Below are 20,817 nucleotides of genomic sequence, written 5' to 3' on the forward strand. Positions count from 1 at the left end.
TCACTGAACACTGTTAGGTGTGGTAATCAGAACTTGCGCTCTGATACCAATTGAAGGTATGAAAAACGGTAGAAAGGGGGGGTTTGAATAACGTTTTCAGTACAAAACTTCCACCTTAAAGATTTTGACAAATCTTTCGAGAACTTAAGTGCTAACGATAAGAGATAGAGAAGCACACAAGGATTTTATCCTGGTTCACTTGATAAATCACTCAAGCTACTCCAGTCCACCCGTTAAGGTGATTTCTTCCTTCTTAGAATGAAGGCAATCCACTAATCAGGTAAGAGTTACAACTGCACTTGAAACCTACAAGTGACTAACAATTACACTGACTTAGCTCACACTAAGATTCACTCTCTTAGTCTTCTCTAGGATCCGATCAACCTTGATCTCCTAAAGGAACTAAACAAACTGTTTATCAAAGAAATGTTTACAAGAGATTTGCTTCTAAAAAGCTAATAGTAAACTCAATGAATTTCAGATGAAAGAAAGCTTAGAATATTTTGAATATGTCTTGCGCGTATGTGTTACTTCTTCACAGCTTCTTTCAATCTTCAGCCTCTATATATACTCCAAGGATTAGGGTTGAGCGTTGCATGGGAAATGCTACCGTTGGAGGGCAGTTCTGGAAAATCCAGCTTCTGCTGTGGCTGAGAACGTTAGGTAGGTCGTCAGGAAGGTACACTTGCTTTTGTACTTGGATAGCGACTTGACCTTTTAACCTAGGAGACTTCTGATCAGGCGAATACTTCATATTGGAACTTGTGAAGCCGGTTGATCAGAGTCAGAGGGAAAGCACAGATCCTCTGACCATTGTATCTTCTGATTCTGAACTCAGAGGGAAGAACATGGCCTTCAGAGTTTCTTGCTTCTGGACTTCAGAGTTTCCACTATTCAGCTTCTGGATCTTCAGAGTCTTCTACACCATCAGAACATCTGAACCTTCAGTGTTTCTTGGTTATCAGAACTTCTGGATCTTCAGAGCTTCTAGCGACTGAGTCCACATCAGAGTTTGTATAGCTTCAGAACTTCTGAAGCTTTTCCACTGTTCATACTGAACATGGTGAATGCGAAAACGTTGCTTGGGTTACCCTTTATACACAGTGCTTCTGATTTGTGTGAGATTGAGTTGAGGTCAGAGCCTGTAAATAACACACTCAGAAAAACACGTTAGAGTACCACAATTGTTCATATCAAAAGGTTAACTTGTAATCATCAAAACATAGAGTTGTACTACTCGATCAAAACTTGATCTTACAATCTCCCCCTTTTTGATGATGACAAAACTAGGATTTTTGATGAACAATTCTTAAACATTAAACTGAATTCACTCAGAGTTTAGAGATATAGAATAAGACTTATCCTGATGTGAATAGTTTATCTTGCTCATTCTGAATTCAAGTCACTGCTTGATTCTGAGCTTAGCTCCCCCTGAATCTAATACTTGATGAAAACGTTAGTAAAGTCTAGATTCTGAGCTAAATGATGTAAGAGTTCAGAATGAAAAACTTATGACATAGATGAAAAACGAATAATCAGAGCGCATAAGTGATCAGAGTCATGGACAAGGTATCAGAGTCTTGGGTATCAGAGTCAACTTAGAATCACTTCAGAAGAAGTGAAATGTATTCCTTGTATTTGCCCAGTGACACATCTATGGTCATGAAGGTGGAACTCTTAAAATCTCCAAAAGAGAAATAAATCACACTAACACATCTTACACATCAAAAACTGGGTTTACTCCCCCTTTTTGTCATAAGCAAAAAGCCTGGGGTGTGAAAAACTTAGCTTGAAGTACAAGGTACTCCCCCTTAGAGAAGGTCTAAGTTTAAAGAAAACGAAAACGATGTAAGAATCAGAGTTAGGCGAAATAAATAAAAGAGTTAATGCAAGGGATGAACGTTTACCACCGGTCAAGTGAGTAAATAGAAGGGTCAGTTACCAAGAACTTAACAACGGACCAAGGCACGGTGTTTGTGGGACGCAAAGTGGCAGCCTTCGCAGAATCTTGGGGCATCAAGCTTTTAACCTCGACCCCTTACTACGCTCAGGCTAATGGCCAAGTAGAAGCAGCCAATAAAGTCCTAATAAGCTTGATCAAGAAGCATGTGGGTCGAAAACCAAAAAGCTGGCATGAATCTTTAAGCCAAGTCCTGTGGGCTTACCGGAATTCACCAAGGGAAGCGACAGGAACGACGCCTTTTCGACTGGCCTATGGCCAAGAAGCCGTGCTGCCCGCAGAGGTATATTTGCAATCATGTCGAATTCAAAGGCAAGAAGAAATCCCAAGCGAAGTTTACTGGAATATGATGCTAGATGAAATGGTCAACCTCGACGAAGAAAGGCTCTTGGCACTAGACGTCTTAACAAGGCAAAAGGATCGCATAGCTAAAGCATACAATAAAAAGGTTAGAGATCGATCTTTTATTACAGGGGATTATGTGTGGAAAGTTATTCTCCCAATGGATAAAAAGGATAGAGCTTATGGGAAATGGACCCCCAGTTGGGAAGGGACATTCACAGTCGAGAAAACGTTACCCAATAATGCTTACGTGATTAAGGAATTGGGCAATCAGAGTCAATGTGTTACGATAAATGGCAAGTATTTAAAAGCATATAAGCCAATGTAAAATCGAATGAAACACGAACGATAAAATTGCCAAATTATATTCATTGATCGAAAAACGTTACAAGTATGGCAAAATACAAAGAAAACTAGAAACCTAAAAAGGAAAAATGGCTCTGTATCCGTCATATTTAGCTTGCATGGGTGCTAATCGATCCACCAGCGCCACCATCTGGCCCTCTAGTCGAGCCTTCTTTTGACGAGCAACCAGGTCTTCAAGGGAAGCAGCACGAATCTCGACGACTGATCGAACAAGACCTTCAGGGTCTTGCTGATCCAAAGAGGCTTGGAGAAAATCGAATTTCTCCCTCCACTCATCTATTTTCCTGAAAGAACACCATTACTGAAAGTTCCCGGAACTCTTCAAACAAAGGTTTGGACTCCAAGAGAAGCCCCTGGAACTCCTGAAGGAGAGTTCTAACGCGCGCGATGATTGACCTATGAAGCAGTTGATCAATGAGCCCTAGAAGCTCATCAAGGCCAGCAGAGGAGTCATACAGGTTCTGGAAAAGGTTCTCCTGGAAATCCAAGTCCCTGATACGACGTAGGATAAGTCTGCTATCCATGGTAAAGAATGAAAGGTTCTTGAATCGCAGGAAGAAGATGAAAATGGAAAGAAAAGAGTTGCTGCTGAAAGACGAGTAGAAAACGGCTCCATTTATAATAGGGAGGTAACAAACAGCCACATTAATGCAAGCATGCAGTTACCAAAGCGTCAGCCAAACACGGCAAGCCACGTCAACCACTACCACAAGTGGAGGAAGTTCTTGAGTCGTTGAACAAGAACGTGATAAAAGCGTTATAAAGTATCGTGGTTTTCCAAGAAACTTGGAATTGAAAGGTTAGACTAGGCACCAAGTTAAATGGTGAGACTTAGCAATTCAATGCAAGAAGTAATGTAGCGAAAGCTGATTCAACGATAAAATGCAAATCGAGAAATAAAGCATGTCGAGCATTGCCAATACAAAGTCATTCATTAATCAGAAATCGGACAGAGTTACAGGAATGATTGTTACAAAGTTGGCAACAAAGGTCATAACAGATCCATGGCCATTACAATAAAACAACAATTATAAAGCCTAAATTCTCGACTTGAAGGCTTCAAGCTGAACCCCAGCAGCAGCAATCCTAGAATCCAAGCTTTGCTTTACACGCCGCTCCGCTGCAACCTCTTTAGAAAGTTGAGCTGTCGATAACATCACATTTGTACACTCAGCAGCAAGAGTGTTCAGCCGAGAATTCACAGCTGGGCCTTCATCAATCAACATTGCCTTCTGTTTCTCTAGCTTTGCCACCTCCCTTTGAAGCTCGTCCAGTCGAGCATCGACGCTTGACAACTCATCTGCTATAAGAGCTTTTCTCGCAGTCAGCTTCAGAATTTCATCCTTTGAGGGCAGGAGTCCATTGGTGTTGGAAGTCACCTGTGCCTGCTTAGTCTCAATGAGTTGCTCCACCGCAATAGCCTTGTCAAGCGTGGCTAAGATATCGACCAAGAGAGTCTGAAGCTCGATGAGAGCATCTGCTCGAGTTTGGTCAAGTCGTTGGCTCAATAGGAAGGCAAGCAGCTCTTTAACCTCTTGGCCTAGTCGAGGGTCAGCTCGAACCCCGCTGATGAAGCCCGAATCGAAAACCAGCCCTTTTAACTTTACAAAAGCTTCTTCAATCTGGCCATCGTCGGCTACTCCACCAGACTGAGCAGTCTCAGTAGTTTCAGTTTGGCGTGATGGAGACTCGAGATCTAAAGTACCATCGAAGAAGCTCTGAAAGATGGAAAGAGGGTCTTCGACTAAAAGAGCACTGAGCCTTTCGCCAGAAGTATGGGAAGAGGCAGCCGTCTTAGAAGAGGCTGAGCCTCCCTTAGCATGAGGAGAAGGTTGAGGCTGTTGAGGAGAAGTTTGAAGTGGTCGAGAAGAAGGTTCAGAATGAGTCGAGACCAGGGCATCAGCCTTAGGAGGGGGCATCACACCAATCACTTGATCAGGCTGAATGATTGGAGGCTCTTGACCTTCACTACCCTGCACCTCATCATGTGGTACATTTTCTTCGCGAGCAGGGGAAGGCACGTTCTGCATGTCCTGCGGGAGAAAATTAGAAAGGTTATCTCGACATTCTTTGGTATAATAGGGTTCACAGCCAGGATGCTGCCAAGCAATGGGTTTCGAGTTAAAATAGAATGTTAGCTTGTCCTACACGGGGTCTGATTCAGTAGAGTTTAAACTCGAACTAGAGGACTCTAAACTGCTCGGAGAGCTAGACAGGACAACTGGTGGGGGTTTAGAAGAAAACCACGTGGCTCGAGGTACAGCCATTTTAGACATGCCAACCCTCTGAAGAATAAAAGTGAAAAATGACTGAGAAAGAGGAAAAGAAAGCGAATTGAGACGAGGCAAGAGCTAATGATTTACCTTAGGGCCAGATGCTTTGAGGGGACTGGAACTGGTTGAACTTTTAGAATGGTGGGAAGAGGAGCTACCAGATTTGTGACTAGACCGTTTCCCGAAGGTCTTCTTGGCGTGAGCCATCTCGACAGGAATTGGTGTAGTACCTTGAAGAAGAGGATTAGAAGCCTGCTCATCAACACCTTGTTCACCACCTTGCTGCACCTCCTCACGTTGACTGGCCGATTTAGCAAGGGAGGGATTTCCCGCAGAAGGTTCACCAGCACCTTTAGCCCTCTTTTGGCTCGCAGAAGTAGTAGGGGTGGCCCCCCGTTTTCGACTCTGAAACAAAAGCAAGTGATCACAAAGATATACACGTCGAGTAAAAGTCGAAGTTTCACAAGGTTCAGTACTACCTTAGGAATCTTGAGCTTATCAGCCAAGGCAACATCATCATCATCATCGTCCTCCACTTCGACAGTCGCAGAAGCCACCCGAGGAGAAGCCTGAGGGGTCGGTCGAGGAATGGGTTCAGCTACAAAAGGAAAACAAAGGAAGATTAAGCCATAAATATCGCAAAGATGCCAGGTCGAAATAATTACCTTGACCAATAAGCGTTCTTATCGATATGTGGTTGAAGATTTCAACCGGCACATGGAGGGGATAATTCCACAGGTAACGCTTGGTCCAGGTCACCCGCTTCCGAGGGGGCAGTGCACCGTGGTAAAAGTTTTTGATACTTACATGATCAACCCACTTAGGAAGCACTACCGGAAAAGCCAAAGCATACTTACAAGTAGGCAGTGGTGGGAACCTAAAGCCAGTTTTTCGAATAATAAAAGAAAGACCGTCCTCATCAGAAGGAAGGCTCAATCGGGTTTTCTTGGCTTTAGCTTCCCACATTCGCCTGAGAACTTGAGCTGCTTTGGCAACCGTTTCCTGAAGTCGAGGACCCGGAAAGTATACTACACCGAAGAATTGTTGAAAAGCGTTGATCTCAGATGTATGCATACCTTTGGTTTTCTTTGGGGCCTGCCTCTGCAAAAGAAAAATGTTTGTTATACGCTGGAAGCAATCCTCAATTGGCGTTGAAATATCATGCCAATAAGCGGACCACCACGCCTTAAACGCCTGGGTGACGTAAAAGGATGGAGTGAAACTGAAAGGACTAAGACCAAGTAGCTCCTCATCGTTATAGTAACCAATGGTAGTGTCGAAAACACTACATTTGGTGATGGTACCAGGATAGAGGATGAGGGATTTGTCGAACAAGGTATTGGGCAAATCTTGACTCAGCCCAAACTGTCGAGACACAAGCTGAGGATTGTAACCGCAAAGAGTAGAATCATTACTGGCAAAGTTGACGGTTAACACCCTGGGAGACAATATAGTATGCCAAAGCTCGACTTGATGCTGAGAGAGGTTCTCTGAGCCAGGACGATTGGGGTAAGAATTCCTTAGCCACCGAGGGCCATAAGAAGGTTTGTGGTACGGTGCAAAGCTCGAGCGGAAGCGCTTCAGCTCGAAAAACATGGTAAAATATTTCTTGAAGTCAAACTCGAACGTGGAAGCATCATAAGGAGGGGTGAGAGCTTCAAGCCTGAAAGCATCGATCCTTGTGTTAGACACCACAGGAGAAGGGTTCTTGGCTGGAAGAGATTGTTCGAAAACCGCATTCATCCAAAGCTGAAGAAGCCAGAAAGGACCAGCTGCATTCAAAGACGCAACCTTAGAATCTCGAATGTCAGCTATCGCTTCATTGATCATCTGGTAGAGATTACCAAGCACGAGCCGGGCCATGGCGATTATTCGACCCTCGTGTAGCAGATTGGCTAAAGGAAGGAGTTTAGACGGAATCCTCAAAGACTTGGTGCAGAACACATAAGCAGAAAGCCAATACAGTAGAAACGCGACATGCTCAGCATCGGAGACTTCACCATTCTCGACATAGTGATCTTTGATAAACTTACTGAAAGCAATGTTATCTGTTGGAATGGCAATAGGATTGATGGGAGCAGCAGAAGAATGGCAATCATCACCCACCACCCAAAGGCCAGTAATTGCAGCAACATCGAGAAGAGTGGGAGAAAGCATCCCAAAAGGGACATGAAAGTTATTGGTGGACCGCTCCCAAAAGAAAAGAGAACTCAGAAGCATAGCAGGGTTGTAAGTAATTGGCGACCTCGACAACTGAATGAGGTCGAAAATTCCAGTCACTTTCCAATGCCCAGACTTACTGGCCTCCACCCTGTCGAGCCATCTCAGATAGGCTCCTTCACCAGCAGATGGGTTGGGAGGCGCAGACCTGAAAGTCCTTTTGGGATCTTTCAGAAAAGGGAAGCGGTAAGAAGGTTGAAACGCAAGAATGAGCTCATCCCCACGAATGCTGGGGTGAAAATGCTCGTAGCCCTCAGGGAGACTGTTAGGCCTGCCCTTCTTTGCCTTCTTCAAAGGGCCTAAAAAGGCACGTAAATTGCCATTCACAGAAATAGGAATAAATACCTGGGATTTCCAGATAGCCCGTTTCTCCACGTCATACGGCGGATCTGGAATGGGAGTGCGCTTGGCTTCATTCATCTCACAGGCAGCAGCCAAAGGGATGACATTGTCAGAACCAGAACAAGAAGCCATGGAAATGTTCAGAGAATACACCGGGAAAACAGAAACCAAACGATGGAAGGTGGTCACAAGCAAAATCAGGCAAAAGTTTGAGTGTTCGAAAGCTTGAGGATTTGAAAGCTTGAGTGTTTGAAAGAACGGTAAAGCTTGAAGAGGGCCAACAATGGCGTATTTATAGGCAAGCGAATAGTCGGACGTGAAGCTGCATTACAGGGTGATGCATAAAATTTTTGAAATCCAACGGTTATTTTATTATATAACCGCAAACCCTAATGAAAAGGCTAGAAAAGGGCCATGATTACTCTAAAGTAGAGACGGCACACGGCAGACGAGGTCAGACGTCAAAGCTTCTGATTGGAGCAAAAGTCAAACGATTGGATCTCTGATGGGACTTGAAATCAGAAAAGGAAAAGTCGCAAACAGCCGTCAAGCTCCGTCGAAATGCACGGGAAAAAAATGCTTGATCTCTCCAAGGACTGGTGGTCGAGAATCAACATTTTTGGGGGGCATCTGTTGGCCCAATATTTTGGCCCAAGAAAGAAAAACGCATTCATCCCAAAACGCTCGAGGTAGTCGAATTCTGACTAAAGAAAGGAAAAGGAAGTTGCACCAAGTTAATGGGGCAGCAAAACTCGACAACAACAATTACTGCTAAACACAGGCACATGTAACACGTGCCACATTGACCAAGTCAAATTCTCCCCACGATGGTCGAAAACGTGGCCAGGAAACGGTTGAAGCAGTTGAAGCACACGATCTCCACCACCATGCGCAGAACTTCCGGAGCAAGCATCAGATCGTGGGAGAAACCAGACCCACTAACCTATCCACTGAGGAAAAAACCGTCAAGGACACGCGGAGCATGAAACTCTATAAATAGGAGAATCCAATTCAGAAATAGGGTTCCCAACTCAAACTCTGAAAACTCACCAAAAAGCTCTAAATGTCCGCGTCAATGAGACTCAAGGAGCAAAACGTGATGATGGAGGAGTATGTTGCAGAACCAACACTTTAGTTTCCTTGCATTTCAGCTTGTTGATCCCCAGTTCTTTTGTGTAGTTTGTTTGTCGAAATCTGCGGTTCACGTAGTTTTCATGTTATTTTAGTCTATTTTAACTGTTTTGTAATTGACTCACGTTTAATGAAATCTGGTTGCACTTGAATTGTTCGTTGTTGTCGAAATCACACTCATTCACATACAACACTTTGGCAAAACGTTTTCTCAAAAGGACCCTGAAATCTAAACTTCCTTTAGTCGAACTAAGAGGATATTTGTTTACCAAAAATCAGTGTAAACAGAAAATTAAAAAGAAAATAATTTTTTAGGTGTTTCAATTTGACATGATGAAACCATGTTGAAGATCATCATGAAATAAAAATCATGTTAGAACACACGTAAACATTATAGGCTAGTCCATCAATAGTTAGTCGTTGGATATGTGTACCTTAAAAAATGTCTTGAAGCGTGAGCCTTTGAAAAGAAAAAGGAAAATACCTCAACAAAGCTTATGTGAAGTGCATATGTTAAATGAGTATTGACACTTATTACTTTATATAGTTGTAGAAAAAAGGGTTAGAGATATTTTTTTTCTTTGGGTAAGATCTTATTTAGTATTAAGCATAAATTTTTGAATTTCATAACTCATATAAAATAAATAATAATAATTTTTTAAGTTATTTTCTAAAAAAATTAATAGTAGAAGTCTATAAAATGACATTAATGACTGAAGTTCAAGAGGAAGAGATAGGAGTTTTTTTTATTGAGTGACCTTTAACTTTCAAGATTTATTATTAATATTAATTATTAGTTGATTAATACTTCAACAAACTTAAACTAATAATATGTGTCTTATGAAATTCATAACTTATATCATATTTAATATTAATTTTGACCTATGACATTCCATAACTCATATAAATTAAATAATAATAAATTTATTTAACATAATTTTGAGCTTAATAGTAGACAGTTATATACTTACATTGATGGAGGAAATTCAAGAGGAATATCAAACGATTGAGATTAAAAGTCTGCTGAATATCGAACGGTTCTTAAAAATCACATATGAAATAATATGTATAATTACTTACTTAAAAGCTCATAGATAAAAATAAATATATGAAACATTGTTTATTGATAGACTATTTTACCCTCGAGGTTGCTAAACTTCTCCTTTTTATTATATATAAATATAAATATAAATATAAATAAATAAATAAATATAAATAACTTTTCGAATTTCATAACTCATATGAAATAAATAAAATGATATAAATTGAGTTAAACTTAAGATAGACGGTGAAGATGACAACACCACACCAAGTTGTAAAATAAAATAAGGGTGACTCTCATTTAGTCGATTAAGTTCATAATGAAACAATAAAGATTACGAAAAATGTAAGAAACTTACATGTTTTCAAGATGTAACATTGGAAGAATGGAAAACAACAATGAAAAAACCTGAAAGAAAAAACAAATTGAAACTAAATCAATGAAATGTAAAAGGAGAAAAAAAGCTTCATTGTACCACATTAGAAGAAAAGATTGTCATTTGGTCAACTAAGTTCATAATAAATTAATCAAAATTTAAAAAAAAGCAAGAAACTTACATTGGTTGAAGATTAAATTGTCAAAAAAAATGGAAGCAAACATCATAAAATTGTTCAAGAAAAATAATGAAACACATTTAGAGAAATAACCAAGAAGATGACTTTAACGGTTTATGTAGAAAAAATATTTTTGAAACGAAATAGAAGTTATGAACATATCATAATAATATTGATAATTAATAGCAAAGAACAAAAACATGCATAAATTACAAAAGTAAAATAAAATGTGTAACTTTCATCTATTGAATAAGTGATAACAAAATGCATATTGCGAATAAAGACTAAATCTTACATGAGTGGGGGATGAAGAATGAGAAAAAATAAGACCGTTTGGAAAGAACCGTAGCATGAGAATAAAATCTGAAGAAGAAATGATGGCGAAATCAGAACAAATAAATCAAAAGGGATAAATATGGCGAAGAAAAAAGGTCATTTACCGGATGGAAGATGATGATGAAGTAAAACTCAATGTCTGAGAATTAAAAGTGATTAAGAAGAAGTGACCGGTGGAGAGGAAAAAGATGCAAAAGAAAAATTTCTAACCTATTGGAAGATATTCTTGTGCTGAAATGATGTTGTTAGAGAATCCAAATTAGAGAGATTTCCTGCACATTAATGGAGATGTTGAATATCAAAATGAGAGAGATGAAAATAAGTTGAAAGAGGAATGGAAAGATGTTTTATACATGGGAGTAGAAGGAAGAGACTCTTGGTGATTTTGTAACCACAATCTATGATCATGAGTTACATAGGCTTAAGAAGGTGCTTTCGAAGGTGATCAGTGATAATCAGTTCGCATTTTTAGGGGGGAGAAATATGTTGGACAGTGTGGTGATTTTAAATGAAGCGGTTGGGGTGGCGAAGAGATCCAAGAAACCAATTGTAATTTTTAAGGTAGATTATGAGAAAGCATATGACTCTGTCCGTTGGGATTTTTTGCTGTATATGTTGGGTCGAATGAATTTTTGTAGAAAATGGATTAATTGGATCAGAAGTTGTCTTGGGTCTGCTTCTGTTTCTGTTTTGGTGAATGGAAGTCCTGGTATTGAATTTAAAATGGAAAAAGGTCTTCGGCAGGGTGATCCATTGTCCCCTTTTTTATTCTTGGTGATTGCAGAAGGTCTAAATAGACTTTTTCAGCAGGCTATTGACATGGGCAGATTTAGGGGGTTCAAGTTTGGAAGGGAAGGTGACTTGTCAATCTCTATGTTGCAATTTGCAGATGATACTGTTTTTATTGGGGAGGCAAGTGTTCAAAATATTACAGTAATCAAATGTGTCTTGAGATGCTTTGAGTTAGCTTCTGGTCTCAAGGTCAATTTTCATAAAAGCAAACTAGCAGGGATAGCTGTTGAAGGGGGTTCCTTGTCATTTTTGCCTCCATTTTGAATTGTAAGCTAATGACAATTCCTTTTGTGTATTTGGGGATACCGGTGGGTGGTAGAATAAATAGCTTGCAGTTGTGGGAGCCAATTGTTCAAAAATTCAGAAACAAATTATCCAGATGGAAACAGAAGACAGTGTCCTTTGGAGGGAGAATCTGTCTCATTCAAAGTGTTCTGACTGCATTGCCTCTTTTCTTTCTCTCTTTTTTCAAGATGCCAACGGGGATTGTTAAGGAGTGTACCAGGCTTATGCGTAATTTTCTATGGGGTGGCTCAGATGTGGAAAGAAAAATTGCTTGGGTAAAATGGTCTGATGTCTGTAAGCCCAAAGAACTTGGTGGTCTTGGGATAAAGGACTTGTCTGCCTTTAATAAGGCTCTTATTGGCAAATGGAAGTGGCGTTTTTTGAATGAGCCAAATAGCTTTTGGTGCAGGGTGATTAAATACCAAATTATTGGTGGTAGATGTTCTTCCCCTTGGTGGAGGGGTGTTCTTTCTTTGTGTTCAGAGGATAACTGGTTTGAATTGGGAATTAGGAAAACACTAGGGGATGGGGATGCAACTAGTTTCTGGCATGATGATTGGCTTGGGTCAGGACATTTGGAGGGGAGATTTCACAGGTTGTACAATTTGTCTCAAAACAAATATGCTATTGTAAAGGAGTTGGGGGAGTGGAGACATGGCAGGTGGGAGTGGAATTTTAAATGGAGAAGGGCGTTGCGTGGGAGGGAGGAGTTGTGGTTTGATACCCTGTTGAATATTATTAATAATGGTAGTTTGCAGGAGGGGAGGCCGGATAGATGGTTGTGGGAGCCAGGGGAGGAGGGTGCTTATTCAGTTAACTCAGATTATTCTTTTTTGCAGGTGAGTGATTTAGGAGTGTCTGACATCGATTTTCAATCAATCTGGTCTGCATTTGCTCCCTCAAAGGTCAAAGCTTTTGCTTGGCGCATGCTGCTAAATCGGATCCCGACCAAGGTGAATTTAAGGAGGAGAGGTGTCATTCCGGCAGAGGGGGATGTATTATGTCCTTTTTGTAATCGTATAGAAGAGTGTTGTGATCATTTGTTCTGTACGTGCTCACGGTCTTTTGATGTCTTGAATGCTGTCTATCGGTGGTTGGGGTTTGAAACTGTATTGCCAGCTTCATCAGAATCACTTTTTAGTCAGTTCTCCTTTGTTGGCAGAAACAAGAAACAACGACTTGCTGAGATAACAGTGTGGATGGCGTCTTGCTGGTCCTTGTGGATAACTCGTAACAGTGTTATTTTCAAGGATGGTGTTTGGGACGGTGGTTTGGTTGTGGAATTAATCCAGGTTCGAACTTGGCATTGGTTAAAAGAGAAAATGAGGGAGTTTCATTATTCATTATATGAATGGAAGTCAAATCCGATCATATGCCTCTCTTCTCTTTGAATTTTGCTAGGGACATGGGTTTTTGGCTATTGTTCGTGGTACGTTTGGAGTGGAGGTTGGGTTGTATTTTTTCTCTTCTGCTGTGCATTCTTGGCGTTGGACGTCTGTTGCCGTGGTTGCTTTTTGGGTTTGTATGTTGCTGCTATATGTTGGGGCATTCTTGGTTTATTTGGAGTAATAGTTTAAGTTTGTAAGGGAACTTAATCTGGTTTGGATTGTATAGATGGGTTCTTTAAACTTTGTTTATTTTTTTCTTTCTTTCTTTATTTTTCTCTCTTTCTTTTCTTGTATTTGGGTTTAGCACCCCTTGTGCTATTTTTTAATACAATTCTTTGGCTTACCAAAAAAAAATGAGTTACAAAAGCAACAAATAAAACGGCCAAGAATATGAAAAGGTTGTACAAAGAATTTTATAAGAAATGGATTAACGGTTAGGATTAGAAGAAATGAATGGTCAAGATTGATTTCATATTGAATTACTCACAAATTTACCTATTTGACCATGTAAAGTTTTCCACTCATATGCATTTAAATATTAAATTACAATTTTACCCTCAAGGTTGCAAAAACTCTTCCTTTATATAATTTATAGATAGATAGATAGATAGATAGATTGTTATTTCATTTATCTTTTCCACACGTGAATTGCACGAGCATCAATACAAGTATATACTTATCTATTATCAACGGATGATTGATTCAAGTGGTACATGCTTGATTCTCTCGGGTTCGAGTCTCGTTGATGGAAAAAGTAAAAAAAAAACCCGTTGGAAGACACCTGTCTCAAACCAAAAAAAAATATTTCATCTATTTCACAAAAATTATTGTTTAAGGTTGTGGCACAAATAGTAAAATAAAAACAACTGATAATTCAATATAATGTTAATAAATACCCTTATTTAATTTTACTAATAATGGCCGCTATTAAATTCTACCATGTAGAGTAATATTTACTATTACGTTTCAGTCAATCCTCTAGTAAAAAAAATTCAATACAAATAATTACTAAGGTTATTAAATGTTAAAACTACTAAATATAAATAATTAATATTTTGAATGTTATTTATTAGTTTCATTAAATTTTATATTTCAAATATTTATCAATTTCAAATGAAAATATACAATTCAAATAGTAAATAATAAATATTTAAACGAGAAAAAGGAGTCAACTCTATACTTATTAAATAACAATAAATTTAATAATAAATTTAATTTTTAAATTAGTTAAACATAATATAAACTATTCCATAAAATATTTATTAAAATTCATTAATTAATTATAGTTTCTAAAATTATTTCAAGTTACTTTTACATTCATTAAATTTATTTTAAAAATATTTATTGTTCAATTCACAGTTAAATTATAAGTCAATGAGAACGAAAATTGAATTCTATGTTGGTTAGATAAAAATTTAAATTCAAGAATAAAATCACATGCATTTTTTTTGGTACATTAGAAAGACAAATTAAACCCTTTAAGGATTGATTTTTGGACCTTCACCTCCCCAACTTATATGTCATCCAGCTTTTATCACTTGAGTTATTCTTCAAGGACTACATCCCATATTAATTTTTTTTGGTACATAACATCCCATATTACATTGATTATATATAAAGAGATTTTTTCCCTCGTAACAAAAAAAAAATTATTACAAAAAAATCTAAATAAATTGTTTTAAAAATATTTATTACAAATAATTCAATATGTATAATTACTATGATTGGAAAATTTTAAAATTATTAAATTTTTAATATTTACTATATACTTCACTAAATTTTAAACTTAATTGTTTTACAAATAAAAGTTAAAATATAAATTTAGATAATTACACAATATAGAATTTTTTTTAAAATTATTTATTACCATTAAAATTTGGATGTGAAATATTATTAAATGAAAATCAAGATTAAAATTATTACTAAATATAACATTTTAATATTTTAACTAATATCATTAAATCCTATATTTATATTAATTAATAAATTATAATTATAATATAAAATTGAAACAATTACTAAATGTAAAAATAAATATTTTGAAATTTATTCATTATTTTTCTAATTTAAATTTTGAATTCTTATTAAATTAAAACTTAGAATTGAAATAATTACTTAATTTTACATACCAATATTTTGGAAAATATTTATTTCCTACACTGAGCTTAGAAAATATTTAATAAATTTAAATCAATATATATAATAATAATAATAATAATAATAATAATAATAATAATAATGGGTGCATGTTGTTATTGTATGGGGTTTTGTGCTGGTCTTGTAGGATGAGGTTGGAGTTTTGGTCCCAATTTTCTTTTGCTTTTTGGGTTTTCTCAATCTGGTTTTGAGTTTTTTTTGGGCAAAAAGAGCCTTAGCTCTCGTCTCTTTTTCCGTCGTAGGACTAAAATTAAAGAGATTAATCTCAAAACTATCAGTTGTTGAAATACCTTAGTGCAACAAAAAATATGAGCATTAGATAGGGTGTTACTAGCGTTTTTGTTTAACACATTTACTTTTTTATTTACCACAATTAATATGGTTGAAAAAGGAGAAGGGCACAGAAAGTTAGAAACCAAGTCCAACGAAAATAATGAATAAAAGAAAGAGATAATATGATTATAACGTTAGTCTGACTCAGCAGCTGCAGGATACACTCCCTCATCCCATCGTATATATTTGCTTTTCCTGACTTCCCTCTCACTCTGTCTTCCTTTAACTCTCTCTCTCTCTAAAGAAGAAAACAAAACGCTGATCGTCATCATGATCGTTTCACCGAAGAACCGCCGGAGCGTGGAGGAGGTTTTTAGGGACTACTGTGGCCGCCATTCCGCCATTGTCAAAGCCCTCACCACTGGTCACTCTCTTAAAATCATCTCCTTTTTTTTCATTTTCTTTTGAATTATGTATTTAATTGTGTGTTCATTTGTTGTTTTTTGCAGATATCGAGAGATTTTACCTCATTTGCGATCCTGGTTAGGGTTCATCCCCATTGTTCTTTCATTGCTCCTTTGCTTCTATCTTTTTGCCTCTCTTCACTCTTTTTTTGTGTGTATGTGAAATGATTTCTTTAGGGATGATTTTTTATTACATTTGCTGCATTGTTTTTGGATGCGTCATGAAAGTTGAAAATCTGCTCTCTTTCTCTCTGTCTCTCTTTGAATTTGAATGATGATCTTTACCTTTTTTTTTTTGGTTTGATTTTTGGATACGAATCGACTGCATGGAGATTTTTATATTATTGGTTCTTAAGCAAAAATCAATTTTGGGGAGAAATTTAGTCATGCATATTTGAAAGTTCTTTTGCATTTGATTATAAAGCCTAGATCAATTATGGGCAGAAACTTCCATTTTGTGGGTAGCTTATGAGTACGTTAGAATCACGCTTCTAAGTCAAAATTGATTTTAAGGATTGAGAAGTTGATCCAAACATACATGATATGATTGACTTCTTGGTTTTAGAAACGATTTTCGGGAAAAAAAAAAGTTGATCCATTCATGCTATGGTTTTTTGTTTAATTTTTTGGTATAACTGTGTGCATGAAATTGTTTCGAAATTCTTCTGCATTTGATTATAAAACGTAGATCAATTATGGGAAGAAGCTGTCGTTTTGTCTGTAGCTTATGAGTTAGAATCACGCTTCAGAGTCAGATCTGAGAATTGAGAAGTTGATCCAAATATGATATGACCAGGTTTTGGGTTTTAGGATCGATTCTAAGGAGAAAAAAAAGTTGATCCATTCGTGCTATCAGTTTTTGTTCATTTTTTTGGGTGCAAATTGTGTGCGTGGAGATTGTTATATTAATTGATTCTAAAATCAATTCTATTGAGAAGTGCAATGGGTGTTTGTTTGAAAATTCTTCTGCATTTAATTGTAAAGTCAAAATCAATTATGGGTTCCGTTTTGTGAGTATCTTCTGAAATTGATTCAGATTTTGGAGAATTGAAAAGTTGATCTAAACATTCTACAACTTGGTTCGGGTATTCAAATTGATTTTGAGGAAAAAAAGTTGATTCATCCATACTACGTGTCATGCTTCTTGATTTGTGTCTGTTGGGATATGTGATATCACATTTGAGTTTTGTTGAGCATGTTGTGTGTGTGAAGTAGCTGCTTTGAGTTTTTGACCAAGGTGGTTTTTTTGCACTGAATACCAAGTAGTAGATTCGAGTTTTTGTTTCATTTTAAATCCTTTCATTTTGTCTCATTGATCTTTTGTGAATTTGAGTTTGGATGGCTGAAACGCAGGTTCAAAGTTGTCTGAGAATATTGTTGCTTTTTAGTTTTTTTTTACATTGAAAAGATAAATTACATTCTTTAATGATTGAACCTTGAATATCTCTCTTAATTTATATCTCTAACTCTTACCACTTGAGTTATTATTGGAGAATGTTGCTTTTGCGTTGAATTGAAAATCATTCACTAAACTTTACTATAAATTTATCTTTATATATTAAAATTTTCAAACACTTGAATGACGAGAGTCAATATTATTGAATTAATTAACCTTGATGTTTATATGAGGTGTGAGTTTGATAGGATGTGTGTGTGGATATTTGGAATAAAGAAAGGCAAAATACTCGTCAATATTATAGAATTAATTAACCCTTTCATTGTTTTTTCACATGCTTCCTGTTGCAATTTAAAAAGGGTCATCAAGGGTGGTGAAGGACGATACTCTTAGTAAGTCATAAAAGCTATAATATTTTTCTGAACTTAAATTTCCATTATGATTTTAATTTAATGAATCAAGTTATCAACAAAAGAATCTAAATGTGATTTCAAATATTGTGCATGTTTACTTTGTTAGCATTGTATTACACATGAAATCTGAAACATTTTGTACTTCATCCACCTAGGACGAAATTACCTCTTAAAAATAATATTTAAATGTTGGTTATAATTTTAAAGGTATTTTGCCTGTTTGTGTTATTCATATATAATTTCATATATGTATATATATTCTAAGTTTTTTATTTTTAAGGTTACTTCGCTATACTCTACTTATGTAGATATTTGACTTCGAATCAACCATATGTTGATGAATGAAGCTTCTGGTTTTACTTCTGTCTATGACTTTGGGATAATGAAAACTTGGTAGAGCTGAATATTGTAATTTTCTACTTCTTTCAATAATTAAGACCAATTCCATGAGTCTGTTATGTTGTTGCTTGCTTGTGTTCACTGTGATTTTAGTTGATTGTAGTTTTTCATCATGTATCCAGACAAGCACTAAGTTGTAATTGTTAGACATGCCAAAAAATATGACTAATAGATGCAAACTACATTGGTTAAACTTTTTGATGCTCTACTTGTTTACCTGTTGTACATCAGAGCAAGACAACCTTTGTCTGTTTGGACATGCCAACGGAGATTGGGAGCTCGGTTTTCCTGCTGAAGATGTTCCAACTGAACTTCCAGAACCTGTAGTGGGCATCAATTTTGCCAGGGATGGCATGAAAGAAAAGGATTGGCTACTTTTAGTTGCTGCTCACAGTGATGCATGGCTGCTTTCAGTGGCTTTCTACTTTGGAGGAAGATTTGGTTTTGGCAGTGTTAAAAGGTATTATAGCTATTACTTCAATCCTTTATGATGTTATTCTTTCAACAATCATTTTGTGTGTTGGATGAGAACATAACATCTTTTTGATCCATGCCATTTTCTTTTTCTTCTGAACTCATGCTTCTTATGTAGCAATAGTGATTTGATTTGATTTGTCTGTGCTGTGTTTCACTTAGAGATTTAATTAGTTAATCAACAAACATTGTGATGGTGGTTATAATGTAACAGAACTTGCATGTTGCTGTATGTCAAAACCTGCAAGATTGAAAAGCAAAACTAGTTCATTCAATTAAAGTGAATTATTTGATATCCTGATATGTGATAAAGTGTAATTCTTCTTCATCTAGGAAACGCCTGTTCGCTATGATTAATGAGTTGCCGACCGTATCTGAGATGGTGACCGGAACTTTAAAGGCTAAGGCCAAATCTTCAGGCTCAACTAGCAACAACACCAAGAAAGACAAGTCCGGTTCCAAAGGGGTAAAAAAAACTTGTTACCTCCACTTCTCCTTGTTTATCATTTTCTGTATCAGAATTGCACTATTCATTTTGGTACTCTAATTAAACATCAACACTAGGATTGTCATCATTCAGGAATCTAGATCCATGTATTTGGTATGAAACTATGAATACAACTAGGAAATTCCTTATAATGCCAAGTAGATTGTTTATGTTGTTTGATTATTCATTTATTTAATTTTCTTCTAAACTTGTCATTCTTGGATGATTGTTTCCTCATTGGAACAAAATAAAAACAGGGAGGATCTGCATCGGGGAAAAAATCAAAGAAAGGGAAGGAGGAGGAGGAGGAGGATTTGGATGAGAATGCGGATGCGGTTGCGATTGCGGATGCGGATGTGGATGAGGGATTTGATGGAAAATATAAGGAGGCGGATGGTGAGACTGAGACCTTATGCGGTGTGTGTGGCGAAGCTTATGAAACTAACCAGTTCTGGATCTGCTGTGACAAATGTGACAAGTGGTTCCATGGAAAATGTGTGAATGTCACTGAGGCCAGGGCTGATCACATTAAACAGTACAAGTGCCCCTCATGCAGCAAGAGGGGTCGCCATAACAACTCATCTTAGGGATGATGTGGGGTTAGTTCTCCACCCTGCAACTCTATCAAGCAGAACTTTGCAAAGTTGCTTTGATATCCTGTGTTGTAATAATATACATCTTGTCAACTTATTTGCTGGATTTGGTTATTTGGTGTTTGTTATTTTGAAGGTTCTGAAACTTTCTGAAACCTTTTGTTAAGTATTGGGATGTTTAAATGTTCTTAGCTTTGCTAAGAATAAGATATTTGCCAGTGCAGTTAAGGCTGCATTTGTGCTTATGTTATATTATCAGTGTTTGTCTTTCATGTTTGCTACCACACTGCATTGGATTTATCAGATTTATAATCTGCCCCGTGTGGCAGCTTATATCATCCAGTACTCCAGCTTTGGAGAAACGAGCTGAGTTAGCTCAAGGTGCAATTTAACAAACAAATTTCAGGTAAGGGGTCGAAATCTCATGTTATGATTTAGTGTCTCATTCTTGGTCACACTAGTATGTCAAATCACTTAAAAGTCATATCTAAGCATTTTATAATTGACGACAGACTTTCATTCGTAGAACGTCATATCTAAGGAGATTGCTTCCATGATTCTAGATTATTTCTAGACACAATTAAACTTTTGCTATGTAATAGATGACATAATCCCATGCTTAATTAGCAAGAATGGAAATAGGCTAGGATATATGCATAAAAACCTTTTAGTAGACTTCTTTCATATTAAAACCTTTTGGTATGATTAGATAATCTATTTAAAAGACTTCTTTCATATTAAAACCTTTTAGTAGACCAATAAAATTTTTATTTAATTTATAAATAGGTCATTAAAATTATTTTTTTCAAAAATAAAAGAAATTTTTTTAATAGGTGAAAACCTTGAGGACAACTCTTCAATATTAGAAGTGAAAACCTACCAAAACAATGATGATAGTGATAGCTTATAAAAGATGATTTTTTTAATGACATAAACTTATTCTTTTTTACAAAATATGTTTCTAAAAAAGCTATCATTTTATTTATATATTAATTCGGTTTAATTTGTACCTAGGCTTATGTAGGCTCATAGACCTGTCTACAAGCGGTTTAGTCTATTCACACCACTACCTAATATGTTTTGAAAAAATAAAAGCGCGACCAGCTATAGTTAGATTTTTGTTGTTGTCA

The 20,817-nt window shown here is 36.8% G+C and overlaps 1 protein-coding gene across 1 annotated transcript; it reads left to right on the forward strand.

Moving 5' to 3' along the window:
- The first annotated feature begins 15,636 nt into the window (after positions 1 to 15,636).
- Positions 15,637 to 19,787, forward strand: LOC130723703 (PHD finger protein ALFIN-LIKE 4-like). Its single transcript, XM_057574828.1, has 6 exons — positions 15,637 to 15,885; positions 15,971 to 16,003; positions 18,365 to 18,593; positions 18,941 to 19,073; positions 19,352 to 19,420; positions 19,481 to 19,787. The coding sequence occupies exons 1-6, from the start codon at positions 15,792 to 15,794 to the stop codon at positions 19,679 to 19,681; spliced, it is 759 nt and encodes a 252-aa protein (XP_057430811.1). The 5' UTR covers positions 15,637 to 15,791; the 3' UTR covers positions 19,682 to 19,787.
- Positions 19,788 to 20,817: the final 1,030 nt, after the last annotated feature.

Source organism: Lotus japonicus, chromosome 6 (assembly GCF_012489685.1).
Source record: "Lotus japonicus ecotype B-129 chromosome 6, LjGifu_v1.2".
NCBI lineage: Eukaryota > Viridiplantae > Streptophyta > Magnoliopsida > Fabales > Fabaceae > Lotus > Lotus japonicus.

Excerpts from the sequence above, each read along its gene's own strand:
- LOC130723703 (XM_057574828.1), top strand. The coding sequence starts at position 15,792 with ATGATCGTTTCACCGAAGAACCGCCGGAGCGTGGAGGAGGTTTTTAGG. Across the intron at positions 15,886-15,970 it reads TGTCAAAGCCCTCACCACTG|ATATCGAGAGATTTTACCTC; the intron begins GTCACTCTCTTA and ends TGTTTTTTGCAG. Across the intron at positions 18,594-18,940 it reads GGTTTTGGCAGTGTTAAAAG|GAAACGCCTGTTCGCTATGA; the intron begins GTATTATAGCTA and ends TTCTTCATCTAG.